This window comes from Takifugu flavidus, chromosome 12 (genome assembly GCF_003711565.1).
Source record: "Takifugu flavidus isolate HTHZ2018 chromosome 12, ASM371156v2, whole genome shotgun sequence".
Lineage (NCBI taxonomy): Eukaryota > Metazoa > Chordata > Actinopteri > Tetraodontiformes > Tetraodontidae > Takifugu > Takifugu flavidus.
The window spans coordinates 13409184-13427782 of record NC_079531.1 but is presented as its reverse complement, the minus strand read 5'-3'; the positions used below and the strand labels follow the sequence as shown (position 1 = coordinate 13427782).

General features: G+C 44.3%; 1 protein-coding gene across 4 annotated transcripts in view; it reads left to right on the top strand.

Annotated features, from left to right (window-relative positions):
* Nucleotides 1–2674: 2674 nt before the first annotated feature.
* The window catches only part of si (sucrase-isomaltase (alpha-glucosidase)), a 40588-nt gene continuing 24663 nt past the window's right edge, over nucleotides 2675–18599 (top strand). The window contains exons 1-16 of one of the 4 annotated variants that reach the window (XM_057050512.1): nucleotides 2675–2840; nucleotides 3480–3612; nucleotides 3815–3894; nucleotides 3982–4102; nucleotides 4905–5014; nucleotides 5096–5247; nucleotides 5920–6091; nucleotides 6243–6342; nucleotides 6667–6779; nucleotides 6865–6990; nucleotides 10558–10689; nucleotides 10833–10952; nucleotides 15930–16043; nucleotides 16165–16249; nucleotides 16702–16819; nucleotides 17980–18151. In XM_057050512.1, the coding sequence (XP_056906492.1) occupies nucleotides 3480–3612; nucleotides 3815–3894; nucleotides 3982–4102; nucleotides 4905–5014; nucleotides 5096–5247; nucleotides 5920–6091; nucleotides 6243–6342; nucleotides 6667–6779; nucleotides 6865–6990; nucleotides 10558–10689; nucleotides 10833–10952; nucleotides 15930–16043; nucleotides 16165–16249; nucleotides 16702–16819; nucleotides 17980–18151 (1848 nt within the window). In that variant the 5' untranslated portion in view covers nucleotides 2675–2840. Of the gene's footprint in view, nucleotides 2841–2930; nucleotides 3613–3811; nucleotides 3895–3981; nucleotides 4103–4904; nucleotides 5015–5095; nucleotides 5248–5919; nucleotides 6092–6242; nucleotides 6343–6666; nucleotides 6780–6864; nucleotides 6991–10557; nucleotides 10690–10832; nucleotides 10953–15929; nucleotides 16044–16164; nucleotides 16250–16701; nucleotides 16820–17979; nucleotides 18152–18599 lie in introns of those variants that run through there. The other 3 variants (XM_057050511.1, XM_057050509.1, XM_057050508.1) reach the window with 3 other exon arrangements.

The window sequence follows — 18599 nt, the reverse complement described above, 5'->3', positions numbered from 1 at the left end:
AGAAAGTGTTTGTTTTTGTGGTGTTTATTCTTTAATGGCTGTTTACGATGCAACTATTTTACTTTTGTCAGCACTTTGAATTTCAGATGATTAACCATCAGATTGTATCACCCTTCAGTTGTACCATAGTCTGAAGGAACTGTGGGGGTAAAGTACCGGGGTTAGTGATGTGCATGTGCACAGATGCACACGTGCAGAGACCCAGAGATAAGGGGAGGGCATAAAATATTGACAGTATGCTGACAAGAACAACCTTGTAGCCTCTGATATCTTCAGATTCCTGTGACTCAGCTGGTCTCCTCAGAGGTCACAGATCACTGCGAGACTTCACTGCTGGACAACTCTTAGAAACTTAGAATCAGATTCACACTTTGCATCCTGCTACGGGTGCCAGGGTGGTCACCTCCACACACCACATCAAGACAGAGAAAAACAAAATAATAGTTAATGATACACTGAACATGTCCCTTAATGCTTTTATTGCAGCTATAAAGGATGAATTATAACCATCATCATATTATTACATTATTTTATGAGCGAGCACAGATGGGACGTGGCCATGTGAATGCATGCAAACCCAACCTCTGACAGCTTTCTGACAGGTGTCCTGTGTTTCTGGAGGAAGACAGCATGGTGTGAACAGTGAGGGGGGTATCCTGCATCTAGGTCTAACACACCTGATCACCTGACCACGGTACAATGACACCTGTTACCAGACCATCATCTATTAAAGGTAGCATCAACAAAGATCAGCAAACACAACCACCAGTAAAAAGCATCGGATTTGAGGATAAAAATAGTGTCACAGGAACCAGAGGTCCAGATGGATGTGTCACATGTGAGGAGCCGAAGAGGAGCAGCCTGTGGAGAGAGCAGGCACCAGGCATCAAGCACCAGTGCAGCCCCATACATCACAGCAACCAATTGGCTTCAATAATAAATGAAGAGAAATGGGCCCTCATCTGCTGAAACCCAAACATGACATAAATTTAAAAGCATTCTTCAGGCTAATTAGCCTTTCAAGTGATGTGAACTTGTTTGTTAAAGGGAGATTCCACCTGATGTCTTCACTGTTCTCATCTTTTTCACTTCCTCACCTCAAGGAGGAACCGAGGGCTCCTTCCTGCTCCCAGCATGTGTCAGATCATCTGGTTGCGATTCATAAACAGCTACACTGATACAAATGATCAAAAGCAATGAGTGAAGTAAAAAAGTGTCAGATTTCCATCTGACATTTACTCAACATCACATGGATAAAAACAGTGACTTATTTCAGCTAAAGAGAACAGTTGATTTCAGATTTAAGGTGCTGAATTTTGAAGATTCTTGCCCTGAAATTCAGCTCAGAGATCAACCGGACGCTTGTTTAAATATTGCACAATAATGTTCATTTACTGTCTTGTAAATGATTAAATGTGTGTGTGTGTGTGTGTGTGTGTGTGTGTGTGTGGGCATCAGATGACAGATGAGTTTTTGTTTGAAAGAATTTGATTCCATCAATTCTAATTTGTGAAATGATTGTGTAAAACGAATAAAAAGCTGTGCAGGGCAGAGGTTACAGGTCAGGGTGGAGCATACACAGGCAAAAGCCTGATGTGCCTGGTCTGGAGGACGGATCAATACCACCAAATCCAATTTCACTTTGTTTCACTGAAATCTGCTGCTGCTGCAGCCGAGACGGAACATGTGCAGGAGGCAGAGCCCGGCTGGATCTGTGTGCACGTGTGTGTGTGTGGTGTGTGTGTGTGTGTTGTGTGTGTGTGTGTGTGTGTGTGTGTGTGTGTGTGTGTGTGTGTGCACATGCATAGCAAAACCTTTGGTGGGAAGAAAGTGATCAGCGCACATCTGCTCTTAAGCCTCACACACACACACACACACACACGTTCAGGCTCAGTTCAGTCTCTTGGATCCAGTCAAGGGTAAATCAGGCTGTGTGGCCTCACAATTGATAATGGTGTCTCCAGAGAGCTCAGCCCAGTGATCCTCATCACTCTCTTTATTGGGCCGGGCCGGCATCTTTTTCAGACTGCTGACTGCCCTGGCAGGTTGATGTCACGCCATGCCCTTCTCCAGCAGCCCCCCACCGGTGAAAACAGCACCTGTTGTTGAACCTGTCAGCAGGGGTTCCTCAACATGACAATATACACAATATACATACACAATATAATCCTACACATGAACATGCATGTCAAACACACACAAATGTGCTACACATTAGAGTTACTTTTTATCTGACTGAAGTTCCAGCAAAGTCATGCTTACTTCCTCACACTCTGACCCGTCCTTCACACCTGACAGAACACATGTGTATGATAAGGTCCACTGGGCGGGGCATGTCAAGGAATCTGTGCTAATGCAGCTTTGCTAACATTAGCTCAACATTACTGTAAGTGCTAAGTGAATGTACAAATTATCCACATCAAAGTTTACTTTCATGTGAGTGTGAGGGAGAGAGAAAGAGAGCGAGAGAGAGGGAGAAGAGTGAGAGATAGAAAGAGAGTGAGAGAGAGATAAAGAAAGAATTGGGACATTGCTAATGTTGGGTAAAAGTCCAACTTAATGGGCTTAAAGCACAACACAATCTACAAAATGTCAGGGGACACACATGCATACACACACACAAGCACACACACAATCTGTGATATTGATGCTGATTGAAAGAAGGTGGCATTGTTTATCTTGTTTTATGTGAGGGTTGATTTGATGAGTTTATGGCTTTAGGATCTGTGCTGAGACTGTAAAACACATGCACACACAGACACACACACAGTCTGTGATAGCACAAAGCTGAATTTCGGTGGTCAGTCAGCATTGAACAAGGATCTCTGAAGACATCAGAGGTATGATCGTCTTTATTGGTTAGCTGGTGCCTTTGATCAATAATAATAGTTATAATAACTGGTGTGTGATGCCTGTTTGTTTGGGTCTGATTTGGAAGAGTGATTTTTTTCTTTTTCAAAGTCCTGTCAGACTGTTTACTTATAACCATATTGCCCTGTAAACATTCAAGTCAAGTAAAGTTTTGAGTCAATAATTTCATTGAGATTTTGATTTCTAAATACAAAGGAACTTCTCATAATCAGACATTCCTTTAATGCTGTAGACAACAAGACAACAACAACAACAACAACAATAACAATAATATTAGTACCAGGTCCTCCAAGCATGTTTAACAAGATTGCTGTGAACCTCTCAGCCTCTCTCGCTTTCTCACCCCCACCCCCGCCACACACACACACACACACGCACAAACACACACACTTTTATTCTAGAAGAGTCCAGCTTGAGAGAAGCTCCACTGGTATCTGCTTCTTCTTCAGGGCTTTGTTCACCTTTAGAATTTCCAGGTTTGAGCCAAATCTTGAGTGTGTGGTGTGTGTGTCTGTGTGTTTGTGTGTGTATGTGTGTGTGAGTGAGTGTGTGTGTGTCTGTATATGTGTGTGTATGTGTGGGTGTGTGTGTGTGTGTGGGTTTGTCAGATGGGAAAACGGCGCTTCTCTGGGTTTGAGCTGACCCTGATTGTCCTGTTCCTCCTGATGTTGGGGGTGACCATCGCCCTCATAGTTTTGTTTTTGACACAAAGACCTGCGAGCAGTGGCGATAAAGATGAAGGTGGGTGAAGACACTCTCGCCTGCCACTGATCCCCCCACACACACACCACACACACACACAAACTAAACTGACATTTGCGACAGATAATACATTTGTTTTTAGTTTAGATGAGCAATAATAAGATAAAGGATCACAGCTAAATCTAACTCTGACCTCAAAAATGAACAATGAACTAACCGAGTTGGTCTGGCATGTCAGCAGGACCCACGTTCATGCCTAAGTGTCCTAGTCTGCCCTTAAATGAAAGAGTGGACTGTTTCCCCGATGCCGGAGCTTCAAAGGTTGGATTTGTGTTTGTACTGGGTGACGCAGTTCTGGGTTGCACTGTAATAAACACTGACACCATGATTGATCTTCTGATCCAACAGCAACAGTGTGAAAAAAGAGGGTGTTGCTGGAGCCCGCTAGATGAGAGAAACGTTCCGTGGTGCTTCTTTCCCACCAACCATGGCTACTTGGTGGAATCCATACAGCAGCAAAGTCCGTATGGTCAGTCTCAGCAAGCAGGCTTCTCATTTTCTACTTGAAATGTAGTTATTGGACATTTAGTTGCCCCAGTTTGTAATGAAAGAGAATCCTTCATCCCAGCCAACCTGAAAAAAGCTTTAATAATTTAAAGGATCTTCTTTTTGTTTGAAAATTCAAAATAATGTTTCAAATATTGTTTCATCCAGGTTGCTGTGTACTTGTAGCTCAGAGGCAAATGAGCTGTGTCAGCAGAATGATTATTTTGATTCTGCTGCTAAATCATTTACCGGTACTTCCATTGGTTCAGCCAAGACCTTCATGTGGAATGCTTAAGCTCTATTACTGCAGTTGGATAATGAGCATAAAAATGTGGTATTGGCCCTGACTGGAACACAAATTATTTTAGATGAATCAGTAATCATTGTCTACAGGTTGATATCAACACTGTGAAGTTATTGTCCATCTCTCCGTTGCCTGGTGGAAGTGAGAAGTTCCTTAGACTTCCTCTGAAGCACCGACAACAGTGTTTTAGTGTGCTAGAATAAGCAGTTGTCTGTTGTTGTGATCAATGAGCTGCTGTTTCCAGTTCAATTACTCTTCACCTCAGTGGGATCAACACAAAATCCCAACATTTCCACTCTGAACCAACTCACTAATCCATTAATGCAGGTTCAATTAAAAAAAAATGGTCAAGGAAGTCCGTTGACTTTCTTTATTGTTCTGAGGACAACAGAGGAGTAATCCTACATTTCCTGGAAGGTTTGTGATTCTATAATTACTGCAGGGCTTAAAACTTGTTTCTTGTTTCTGCTGAAACCTTCAGAAATGAGAGCCACAATGAAGAGAATGGCCTCGCCATCATTATTCGGCGCCGATGTAGAAGAGCTGTTGTTTTATGCAGAAATGCAGTCTGAAAATCGTCTGCGTTTTAAGGTAGCACACATACACACACACATACACACATTCACACACACACACACACACACACTCAACCATTGATTTTCCTGTATGCAGATCTATGACGGACAGAAGAAGAGATTTGAGGTTCCCCATGAGCACGTCAGCAGCCTCATCAGCAACAAGAGTAGACCTCTGAACAATGTGCTGGAGGTGAAAAATCAACCTTTTGGCCTCACAGTCCGCCGGACAGACAGCGAGAAAGTCTTGTGAGTCCAGTTTGATCAAATTTAGGGGGGATGTTCCCATGAATGTGATTAAAGTCCTGGATGTTCCACATGATTACAGCTTTTATCCGCAGTATTTTTCATCGCTTATTAGCACTAATTTGCAGAGAAAGTTGAAATCAAAAACTCACATGATTGCACTCAAGTTCCCCATGTTCGTCTCTGTCAAAAGTCACTACAGCACAGATCTAAGTTGATCAAATGATTTGATAATCTGGGAAACACGATTAGTCTTCCTACATCGATTTATTGCTTTTAGTGGGATTGACTGTTGCTCAATTTGAGCAGTAAAAAGTTGCCTTGAGATAAGACCAGGTGACATATTTAGCGGGGGGTACTGCCAGAAATTATGAGGTCAGAGGGCAGTCAGGATGATCCAGCAACTGACACGTTGCATGCAAAGCTGCATGAAGGGAACGAAGACAACTAAAGGTCACTTGACACCAGTCTGGACTGGTTTCAGTGGTTGATTATGAGTCATGTCTGTGGAAGTGTGAGAGAATACACCAGCCTGTACTCTCTTGGTTCCGGTAGCATGTCTGTGTGTGTGTGTGTGTGTGTGTGTGTGTGTGTGTGTGTGTGTGTGTGTAGCTTGCTCTTCTTTTTCCATTTCCATTCATCTCCCTCCACCCTGCCCTCCCCCTCACTTTGCAGGTTTGACACCACATTTGCTCCTCTGGTGTTTGCGGACCAGTATCTACAGTTGTCTGCTAAACTGCCATCCCATAATATTTATGGCCTGGGAGAGCACGTACATAGACAGTATCGCCATGATACTAACTGGAAGACCTGGCCTATCTTCACCAGGGATGGTTTCCCTAATGGGGTGAGCAGATCGGCTTCAGTGTGCTTGACAGTGAATTAGTGATTTTTGCATCTGTATATGGAATGTGTGTGTGCAGGTGTATGAGTGATTCTTATACTTTCCTTCTCTGAATGCCTATCTGTCCATCTCGCTGTGGCTTGTGTCCTGGCAGGGAACCCATAACCTCTACGGACATTTTCCCTTCTTTCTCTGCCTTGAAGATGAGAGTGGGAAGTCCTTTGGTGTCTTCCTCATGAACAGCAACGCCATGGGTACAGTTCATAAACGCTCAAATATGAGAACCATGTACTCAAAGGGGCTGAAGCCTGGTTCCTTCCTGTTGAGTGGAAGCAGGAAGGATGGGGAAGAAGCAGGAGAAGTCAAAAACACTCTTGAAATGTTCTACAAAGCTTTTCCCACACAACACACGTTTTAGACTTAAACTCAACAAAGGCACTGATCCAAACGGCAACTCTTCAGGGAGGCTCCTCACAAGTGTTTCCATTCATCTAAACACGTCACTAATAGGAGCATAAAATTATGGTGTGCTAGTTTGATTTAATTCTCACACAGGTTTTTGTGACTGTTTTTTCCAGAGGTGACTTTGCAGCCTGCTCCTGCTGTGACCTACAGGACCATCGGAGGCATTCTTGACTTCTATATTTTCTTCGGGGACACTCCCGAAAAGGTGGTTCAGGAGTTCCTTGAGGTAAGCTTCAGTGTTTTTGGTCGAGGACCTTTCAGTGGATTCATTCCTGGTATCACATTGGCTTTTGCTCGTCTGTACTGTACAGCTGATTGGCCGGCCAGTCATTCCTCCCTACTGGTCACTGGGTTTCCAGCTGTCTCGATGGAACTACGGTAGCCTGAAAGAGGTGAAGACCACGGTGGAGAGAAACCGCGCAGTGGAGCTTCCCTATGTAAGTTTCTGCCTATGGCCTGTCTCCTCTGTGTCCATCAGTTGTTTTCTTGTCCGTCCAGCTACACCTGTAGCGTGGATATATCGTTTCGTTTCGTTTTCTGCCGCTTATCCGGATCTGGGTCGCGGGGGCAGCAGCTTCAGGAGCGATGCCCAGACAGCCCTCTCCCCGGACACTTCCATCAGCCACGAGGCCGCCTCCCGGTGGGACATGTCTGGAACACCTCTAAAGGGAGGCGTCCGGAAGGCATCCTAGCCAGATGCCCGAGCCATCCCAACTGACTCCTCTCGATGTGTAGGAGCAGCGGTTCTACTCCGAGCCCCTCCCGGATGTCCGAGCTTCTCACCTTATCTCTAAGGCTGAGCCCGGCCACCCTCTGGAGGAAACTCATTTCAGCCGCTTGTATCCGCGATCTTGTTCTTTCGGTCATCACCCAGCGTTGATGGTCATAGGTGAGGACTGGGACCCAGATCGACCGGTAAATCGAGAGCTTTGCCTTCTGGCTCAGCTCCTTCTTCACCACAACAGATCGGTTAAGCGCCCGCATCACTGCTGACGCCGCTCCAATCCACCTGCAGAGGCGTGTCAACCAGGACAGCCCTACAACATCAAGAGCCTTAAGATACCCCGGGCGGATCTCATCCGCTCCCGGAGCTCCGCCGCCAGGCAGCTGTTTCACTACTTCGGCAACTTCCGCTCCGGAAATTGGATGGTCCACCTTCTGGTCATCCGACTCTGTTCCACCTTGAGGATATGTGTTGGTAGGATTGAGGAGCTCCTGGAAGTATTCCTTCCACCACCGGATAATTGCACCAGGAGACGTCAGCAGCTCCCCATGCACACCTAACATGCCCCTAAGGCGCCGGACAGTTTGCCAGAATCTTCTTGGAGCAGACCGAAAGTCTTCCTCCATAGTCTCACAGAACTCCTCCCATGCCCGAGTTTTTGCCTCCGCGACTGTCACAGCCACAACCCACTTAGCCAACCTGTACCGGTCAGCTGCTTCTGGAGACCCACAGACCAGCCATGACCTGTAGGCCTCTTTCTTCAGCTTGATGGCTCCCCTCACCTCTGGTGTCCACCATCGGGTACGGGGATTACCACCACGACCAGCACCAGCGGCCTTGCAGCCACAGCTCGCGACAGCCGCCTCGACAATGGCGGAGCAGAACATGGCCCATTCAGACTCAACGTCCCCTACCGCCCTCGGAACATGATCAAAGCTCTGTCGGAGGTGGGAGTTGAAGACCAGCCTGACGGGTTCCTCCACCAAGCTTTCCCAACAGACCCTCACTAAGCGTTTTGGCCTGCCAAGTCCGCGTGGGTACTCCGCGTGGGTACTCTGAACTATCGTTTGGTGCATACACACAAACAACAGTCAGAACCTGTTCCCCGACCCGAAGGCGCAGGGAAGCAACCCTTTCGCTCGACCACGAGAACCCCAACGTCGAACTAGAGAGTCTGGGGGCAAGCAAAAAGCCCACCCCCGCTCTCCGTCTCTCACCCTGAGCAACTCCAGCGTAGAAGAGTGTCCCACCCCCCTCAAAGACTTGGGTTCCTGAGCCGACACTATGTGTGGAGGTGAGGCCGACCATATCTAGTCGGTAATGCTCAACCTCCCCCACAAGCTCCAGCTTTTTCCCCGCCATTGAGGTGACGTTCCATATTCCAAAATTCGATTCAATTTCCCCACAGGGATGAATAAAGTACATCTTAATCTTAAAAGCCAATTTCCATAACCAAGGATCGGACCGCCAAGGCCCCCGCCTTGGTCCGTTGCCCAATCCACACTGCACCGGACCCTTCATGCTCCTCCTGCGGGTGGTGGGTCCACTGGAGAAGGGAGTGTCCACATAGCTGGTTCGGGCTGGGCCCGGCCGGGCCCCATGGACGTAGGCCTGGCCACCAGGCACTCTCCATCGAGCCCCAGCCCCGGGCCTGGCTCCAGGGTGGAGCCCCGGTAACCCTCCGGGCCGGGTACGCGGCTTCCCTTGTAGATGTTCCATAATGGGTCTTGAACCATTCTTTGTCTGACCCTTCACCTAGGACCAATCTGCCTTGGGAGACCCTACCATTGGCAAACTGCCCCGGACAGCATAGCTCCCAGGCTCATTAGGGTACGCAAACTCCTTCACCACGATAAGGTGATGGTTCACGGAGGAGAAATTGCTGCACATTGCTGTATTTATTGTGTTAACATCTCCTTGGTGTGGCTGTGAGGTGCAAGATTCAGGTCTGATATTGTGACAAAAGCAAACACCTGGAATCTCTTCGCTAGCAGCAGCTTGAACTCTGTCAGTCGACTCTCTGGGAAAACAAACCTTGTCACGCTCGGCTCTCTGGGTTGCAGGGTTTTCCGTCCTTCAATTGTCCTCCACATAGAACAAGCATGCTTTTCAAAATCATGTCGAACCAGTGGTCAAGCAGCTGTACGTGTGTTGCGTAGAGTTAGAATCAATATTTCGCCTGTGTTGAATCTGAAGAGGGCATTTGCTACTGCCTGCTTCCCAAAGAAAAAACTCCTCTGTGTGAGAGGACAGATGTGTGGTGGAAGCAGGCATTGAATGGACAGTCTGAGGGATGGCATTGACCTTTACCTTCGTCAACTAATCCAGCTTTCTGTTAAATACTAGCATGTCTGTTGGGCTCTGCAGGTTCAATCCAGAGACAACTGTTTTTCAAGCATCTCTGAATGCTAGTGCTAATCACAGATCAATTTACTGTTGCTCCCTCGCTATCTCATTTATCCTGATCTGAATTTTAAATGTACTCTGAGAAGGTTTCCTTTTCAAAGGACTTGATAAATATCACATTTGGTTGACATTTCCTCAGGGAACAGCTTCACTTCTTATCGTCATCTAAACCTGTAACAGTAAGAGTTTCAACAGTGTTCTTTCCTTATTACCAAGCTCAGCTCATGTTGCTAACATTGACATGTCCCCTGCTATAAGAGCACTCAGTGACAAACATGGACATACTTCCAGTTCATTACAGGATCTAACAGAAACAACTTTTTAACCTTCCTCTGTGTTTTACTCTGATAATCTCTTCAGTCACATACATTAGCTTGCAGCTGCTTCCACTACAGTAATCCGAGACATATTTTATAACCACTAGCTAGACCACAGAAGACATTAGCACGTCCTCCCTCATGTGTCTGGAACTGATTACCATCAGAGCGGGGATCTGGCAGAGCCCTCCAGGCCATCTGCTCTGTCGATGGAGAGTCGATTTTGGCAGCATCCATCCACACTGAAAGTTAGCGTAAAATCACTCTCTTAGCTTTCATCTCTGACCATCCCACATTGGTATCTATGTCAAGTCTTGAACAAGTCCAAAGGGTTCAAGACAAAAGATGGTGGCAGCTACTGTCTTTGTCTAAGGGTTACACTGACATGAGAACTTATGGTGTTAGACAGAAATGAACTTGATTACTGAGCTTTAATCCAGCTGCTGGATGTGCAAATCAGCATGCAGCAGTCTTCATCTGGTTTCATGTGAATGCAGCAAACAGTTGCTGATTTAAGGCCGGACAGACTTGAAAGTCTATTTTTTCTTCTTCTGCAGGACGTTCAGTACACCGACATCGATTACATGGAGGATAAGAAAGATTTCACTTACGATAGAGTGAAGTTTGATGGCCTGCCTGAGTTTGCAGACTACCTTCATGTAAAGGGTCAGAAATACATCCTCATCCTGGTAAGAGCCCAAATCCTCTTTTATTTCAACTTTGAAACCAATTGACAAGTGTAGTATCAGTTATCATTCAGAGTAAAATTGTTCTCTCTTTCATCTTCTCCTTTTTTTCCTCTTCTCATGATTAATAATAATAACAATGGTAGGATCCTGCAATTGCAACAAGTAGGAGGGTGGGGAATACCTCCTATGACTCTTTCGACCGGGGGACTGAGAAGAACGCCTGGGTGTTCGAGTCTGATGGGAAGACGCCATTGTTGGGAGAGGTAGGACATCCTCTTTTTTTCTGTTTGTCCCACAGCTGCTCCAATCATCAGATGATTGGAGAAGTGTTTAAATAATGGTGAGATGAGATGAAAAAATCTGGTTTTGTTCTGTTTCTTAATTAGGGATAGGCCTTGTATGGAAAAGGGGAAAAGGCATAACAAACTTTCTGTATTGGAACAGATGTGCAAATGGGAGGACACAATTGACTATTCTACTGAACTGGTTTGATCCATTTCAGTGTCAAAGAGTTTTATCTAAAAAGAATCCACATTAGAGGTGCATGTGTGTGTGTGTGTGTGTGTGTGTGTGTGTGTGTGTGTGTGTGTGTGTGTGTGTGTGTGTGTGTTGAACCAAAATACTTTTTCTACTATCAAAATGAGTACATTTGGGCTGGTCTTCACAACTTTATGACACGGGTGTGGTGGGATCCACTCGCAACACAGCAGTTCCTGGGCAGTTTTAATGAACAGCTTTAATACTTGTGGGTAACAGCACAGAAGGAATCACAAACCTCAGTGGCATGCAAAAAACACCATGAGACCACAGGAGGGTTCTATGGTGTGTGGTTCCCGTGTTCTCTGAATGAAGACTTCAAGAAGAAAAATGCCAATTTAAAAATGTACTTAGAAAATAGAACCAATTCAAAATTTACAAAAAGGCCCTCCGCAAGGCTAGAACAGGTTATTTTTCTTCTTTAATTGAGGAAAATAAGAACAACCCCAGGTTTCTTTTCAGCACTGTGGCCAAATTAACCAAGAGTCACAGTGTTTTAGATCCACATATCCCCTCTTCCCTTAGTGGTGAAGACTTCATGAGCTTCTTCACTGATAAAGTTCTAGCTATCAGAGAAAAAGCTAACCAGGCCATCCCAACAACTGGACCATCACCAGATGTGCTGACTGTGGGAACATACAGGTTCTCCAATGAGTCCTTAAACTCCTTCAGCCCTATATATTTTTCTGAGTCGTCATCGCTAATTCAGAAATCCAACACCACCATGTGTCTTTTAGATCCCATCCCAACACACCTGTTGAAGGATGTTTTACCATTGATAGGCAGTTCTATCCTGGACCAGATCAATGGTTCTTTAGTGACAGGTTATGTACCCCGGTCCTACAAGGTGGCAGTGATTAAGCCGTTGCTTAAAAAAACATCACTGGATCCCGATGTGTTAGCAAACTATAGGCCGATATCCAACCTTCCTTTTATCTCTAAAGTTCTTGAGAAGGTGGTGGTGACTCAGTTACTATAGCACCTGCAGAAAAACAGCCTGTTTGAGATGTTTCAGTCAGGCTTTAGAGCTCTTCACAGCACAGAAACAGCACTTCTTAAAGTTACTAATGATCTTCTTATAGCTTCAGATCATGGACTGGTCTCTATGCTGGTTCTGCTGGACCTCAGTGCTGCTTCTGATACAGTTGATCACAGCATCCTGTTACAGAGACTGGAACATGTGATTGGCATTAAAGGGACAGCACTAGACTGGTTTAGATCATATTTATCTGATAGATACCAGTTTGCTCATGTCCATGGTGTTCCCTCCTCATACAGTAGGGTTAGCCACGGAGTTCCTCAAGGTTCTGTACTTGGACCAATCCTCTTCACATTGTACATGCTTCCCTTAGGGAACATTATTCGGCAGCATGGGATACATTTTCATTGTTATGCTGATGACACTCACCTTTATTTATCCATGAAACCAGAGGAGACAGAGAAGTTAGTGAAGCTTCAGACCTGTCTTAAAGACATGAAGTCCTGGATGTCTTCAAATTTCCTCCTTAACTCTGGAAAAACTGAGGTCATGGTGTTTGGTCCTGAACTTCTCAGGGATAGATTAGATCACATGATCACTCTAGATGGTATCTCATTAACATCTAGTCTCTCTGTGAGGAATCTAGGAGTAACTTTTGACCAAAATCTCTCCTTCAACTCACACATTAAATTAGTCTCTAGAAGTGCCTTTTTTCTCTTGAGAAACATCACAAAGATCAGGAAGCTACTGACGCGGCATGATGCTGAAAAGTTAGTCCATGCATTTGTTACTTCCAGGCTGGACTATTGTAATTATTATCAGGGTGTCCAAACAACTCTTTAAGAAGCCTCCAGCTGATCCAAAATGCTGCAGTCAGAGTTCTGACAGGTATTGATAAAAGAGATCACATAATTCCTGTAATGGCGTCTCTTCATTGGCTGCCCTTTAAATTTAGAATCATTTTTAAAACCCTTCTTCTGACCTACAAGGTCCTCAGAGGCCTAGCTCCATCCTACCTGGAGGAGCTAGAGACACCTTACCAGCCCAATAGACCGCTCCGCTCTCAGAATGCTGGTCTACTTGTGGTCCCCAGAGTTTCTAGTGGTAGAATGCGGGGCCGAGCTTAAATGAAGCTACCAGGTCCCCCTGCTATGGAACCAGCTCCGTGTCCAGGTACGGGAGGCTGACTCCATCGCTACTTTTAAGATTAGGCTTAAAACCTACCTCTTTGAAAAAGCTTATTGTTACTAATTCTCTAGTTCCAGTTACTATTATAGACAGACAAATGATCATACTTAGGGGGTCGTCTAATCATTAGGTTCACATCTTAGCTATGCTGTTATAGACCAAGGCTGCCGGGGTCTGGAAAGATGATCACCTGACAGGCCTAAAAGACCCTATATAAATAAAGATTGATTTGATTTGAAAATACAAATATTACAGAGCTCCGGGCCACTTCAAAACCCTACAATAACAAAGTCAATTGTCAGGGCATGAAGTCTGACAACCTAACTATCCCTTGAGCCAGTCTTTTATAGGCAAATTATTGATGCTAATTATTGATGCTATTGATGCTAATCCAGTCCGATGTTGTCTTCTGATTGGATGAGCTTTCCCAAATATACAGGTCAAAGTTCACATTCTTCTTGATGACGAACTTATCAACACCACTAAACTATGCTGTCCTGTTTTACAATGGATGTTTAACACTTTCAGCCTGACTGTCTCCCCTGATTACAATTATCTAAACAATAGTCATGTCAAGGAAGGGTCAACTGACTACTTATCTTTATTACACTTGCTCGGAAGGGTCAACTGACTGCTCATCGTTTTTACATTTGCTGATGATTATATTATCCCTAACTTTTAAACTAATTGTAGCAGAAAACAGAAACATATACAAAAAAGGAGACATAATTGTCTTCAGGAGCAACAGGTGAAAATGATGAAGGCTGATCGATGGGTGTGGAGGAGGGGCATTGCAGAGTGAGTAGAATTTTCCACCTCAGCACAAGAGCAGAAAAGCAGGCAGTGACACTTGAGAGGTGTTGGAGGATTAAGCCCTTGTTTTAAGGTTGAAGTTAAAATTGGGTTAAGGTTCAGGTCAGGAGGTGGGGAATTAAAGTACAAATACAAGTCGTAGATTATGTGTGTGTGTGTGTGTTGTTTTTTGTTATTTGCTTGTTGTATGTGATTGTTATTGTTGTATATAGATTTGTGTGTGTGGGAGATGACGAGCAGGGGAGCATACAGAAATCAGATACATTATGTAACCTCAGACCAACCTAAGCATCGATGTGTTTCCCGCTTTTTCTCTGCGTGGTAGCACAACTTAACTACTGCACAGTCATGGTTGGATGTATGATTGTGTGGGACAGAAAGCACTGAAATGTGTGCATGTACACAATGAAAACATGCACACACTCACTCTCCCTCACACACACCCTCACAGTTTTAACTTTTAAAATAAAATCAAGTCAATTAAGATCAAACATAGATTTACTTCCAATTTTCAAAATATTCAGTCCAATGTCCTGTAACCATGGAGACAGATATACGTCAGTTTTGCTTCACTCTAACCTCAATACACAAATGTATTCATGACCTTCAAAAAAAATTCTGGGAAACACACAATCACACACAACCACGCATATACACATGCACACGGCATTTTGCTCTGTGTGTCTCCACATTCTCCATGTGTGCACACTGTCATTGTACATGTGTACATTTCCAATAATGTGTATGTCTTCATTTTGTGTGGTATGAGATGACTGTGAGATTACAGAGGGAGAAGAGAGAGGTGACTGTCAGCATCATGGCAGAGAAGAAGGCACATGTGTGAGACAGACACCGCCTGTCTTTCTGAGCAGTAGCGTCACAGCGATCAAACATGCCAGAAGCCAAATTGAACAAGTGATATGCTGAAGGTTGTTTGGAAGGAGGAGTGGAGACAGCAGGGAGGCAGACAGGCAATGATGAGTCAAATAGACAGACAAAAGAGCAGCAAAACACATGGAAAGTGAGAAAGAATAATGGCAGAAACAGCTGGAAACCTTCAGATATAAATATCCAGGAACATAGGAAATAAATCTGATGTGGTTCCTCTGACCTCCTGACAAAACATCTGCCTATAAATCTGTGAGTGAATGTGTGTGTGTGTGTTTGTGTAGATGTCAAATCTCAAGGTCTTTTTCCTGTCTCACTCCCATGTCTCATTAACTTTACAACACAGTTTATAACAGACACAGATCATCAATCACACACATGCATGCGCACCCACATACACGTGCACCCACGTACACACTTTTTTATACCTCTATCTCTTTCTTACTGCTTTAATCTTATCATCACTTGTGTTTACTCACTATCTTGTAATCTGGTTAACATCATCTTCATCACATGTCACATTTTCTTTGTTGTCACTTGTATTATTAAAGGAAACACTGGCACTTGCTTTACTGGAAGTACTGTTTGCAAGTCTGCTTTATTCTGCATCATCATTTCTATTCTCATCACCATGGTGATGGACTACAGTGTGATGTCAGTCGCCGCGGTGATGGGCTACAGTGTGCAGACAGTCGCCATAGTGATGGGCTCTAGTTTGTTTCATCTATGTGTATTAATAGAAGGGACCTGTGTTAGAGTCAGAGGGTCTGTGGAAGCAGCAGCTCAGCGACCATGATGCCACACTGCTTCATGTCTGATCACCTGTTGCTTACAGGTGTGGCCAGGTGAGACGGTCTTTCCGGACTACACCAGTGAAAGCTGCATTGAGTGGTGGGTGGATGAATACGAGCGCTTCTCCAGAGAGATCAAACACGATGCCCTCTGGATTGTGAGTGTCCAAGACAGTAACCTCCTGATGTATTTACATGTCTCTGATAGCTCAGGTTCAATTTTGAGTGAATGACCTTTGACCCATATCCCCCATAACCCATTTTATTTTGCACCTGCAGGACATGAACGAGGTGTCTAATTTCAAGAAAGGATCTGTGAAAGGATGTGTTGATAACAAACTCAACTACCCTCCATATACTCCAAGTAAAACACTTCTCTATATTTATCAATCAAAATTATCTCTGGTCGTTTTACAGACTTCCAGGGCCTGATAACCAACAAGCATCAGTGGCAGGAAAGGCTCCCCTTTAACAGGAAGAAACCTTGAACAGGGCCAGGCTCATATTGGGGGGGGGGGGGGGGGGGGGGGCTCCTGCTGATGGCTGGTTTGGAAAGGGCACCTTATTGCAGAGGATTCAGGTTTGGTCTCAAAATGTGCTACGTAGTTTGAAAACACATGTGAAGAAGTTGTTGAGGACAGAGTTGGTGCCTACTGAGAAATTCTGGAATTATTAAGGACATTTTCAGAGAAAGAGGGTTCCTCCTGATTCTTTCTGATTCTGATCCTCCTGTTCTTTCTTTCCTGGCTCCTGTTGAAAATGTCTCTATCCTCCTTCATGCTCCCATTATTCTCAGTCTATCTGCTCTCTCTCCAGAGATTCTGGACAAGGTGATGTACAGCAAGACCTTGTGTATGGACGCCCAGCAGGCCTGGGGGAGCCATTACGACGTCCACAGTCTCTATGGGTATTCTATGGTGCTGGCCTCTGAGAGGTGAGATTCTGGAGCACAAACATTTGGTTTTAAATTTGACATGCTGCTCATCCCAGTGGCTCTGACAACCGTGATAATTCCATGAAAGATGGATCAAAGGTGCTGCCCCACTGCATTGGTTCTTGCCAGCTTGTGCAGGCAAGAATTGTCTCTTGTTCTTCTGCTCTCTGTCTGCGCTAAAGAAATTTCAGATGGCAACAGAGAAGAACAGCTTTGGAAGAAGATGGGGTCATGTCAGGGGAACGGCACATGCAAAAGTCTGACTATCTAAACTTCCTTAAGTAGATTTAACAACAGACTGAATGATATCTGTTGTTCATTTGCCAGGAACATTGTTTTCTTTAGAATTTCTATCTTCATTTTTCTGCTCCTTCTTTCTTTTGTCCATCTTAAATGGAAGGACTTAAATGTCTGAATGTTTTTGTCTGAAAGATGAGAGAAAAATCAGATGATCAGAAAAGTTCATCTGCATGCTACACATCAGAGAAGATGTGCTCAGGGAAGATTCACACATCTCGATGCGGAGTATCAAACAGAAACATATTTGCCGGAGAACATCAGCAGATTACAGTTCTACACCCAAACATGAGGTGGAGCGAAGGCAGGTTTGTGGGGAAGTGCAGCAAACATTTGTAGTGATGGCCATATTCTGTTGCACCACCAAAAATGCAAAGATGATGCCCCATGAGGGGCATCCTCTTCTGCTGCTGGTGTAGTTTAGGGCTGAGGCATGGGCAGAACACATTAGAGAAACATTAGCGATAGATTGTCAACTCCATTCTTGTTTTTTTTTTTTTTTTTTTTTTTTACCAAAGAGCTACACCAACAACCTGCAAGAATAAAGTCAGGAAAAACACCACAGCGGAACATGAGATGAACAGGTACAGGTATAACAGCATGTGGTTGCCATGGAGCTAATTCAAAGATGTTTGTAAAGGGAAAATGCATCATCATCAGAGGAGGAGTCAAACACAGATGAAGACCTGAGCATGGGTGTGTTGTCCCCACCTCTACCTCCCCACCTGTTGCAATTGAAGATTCCACCAGATTCCACTCTTGTTTGTATCCTCAAACAAGAGTGCTCTGATGTCCTGTTTACTGCCATAAATTTGCTGGTATTGATCTTAATGACCCCCCTCATCCACCTCTTCCTCACACAGAGCACTAAAGCGTGTGTTTGGAGGGAATCGCACCCTGATGTTGACACGCTCCTCCTTCCCAGGCATAGGGAAATATTCAGGCCACTGGCTTGGAGACAATGCCGCCAATTGGAATGACATCAAATGGGCTATCCCAGGAATGCTGGAGTTTGGACTCTTTGGTGTTCCCTATGTGAGTACCAAATGGTTATAGAGGGATAACCATAAATCCAAATTGAATTTTAGATTTATTTGATTTGTGGCTAGTTTGATATTTCACCCATTTTTCATTTAACTTCAAAGATTAGTTTTAAAAATCTAAAATCTAATTTCTAAAATCTAATTTCTAAAATCTAATCTAAAATCTAATTTCTAAAATCTAAAATCTAATTTTTGAAAAATCAAAAATCTTTGATCTTCAGATAGGGAACATAGCTGCTTGTTTTCTTCATTACATCACATGAACAGATCTGACCTGAAAAAACAGCAGTCCCTCAACATTACACAGAGAAGAATCACTGCTCACATAATCCCACTTTCATACGTAAGATTTTTTTATCAGCATAAAGTGAGTTGATGTTTGTTTTAGTAAAGATGAAAATTCAGTTTCATTAGTGCCAAAGAGAAAATAGAAGAAAAGT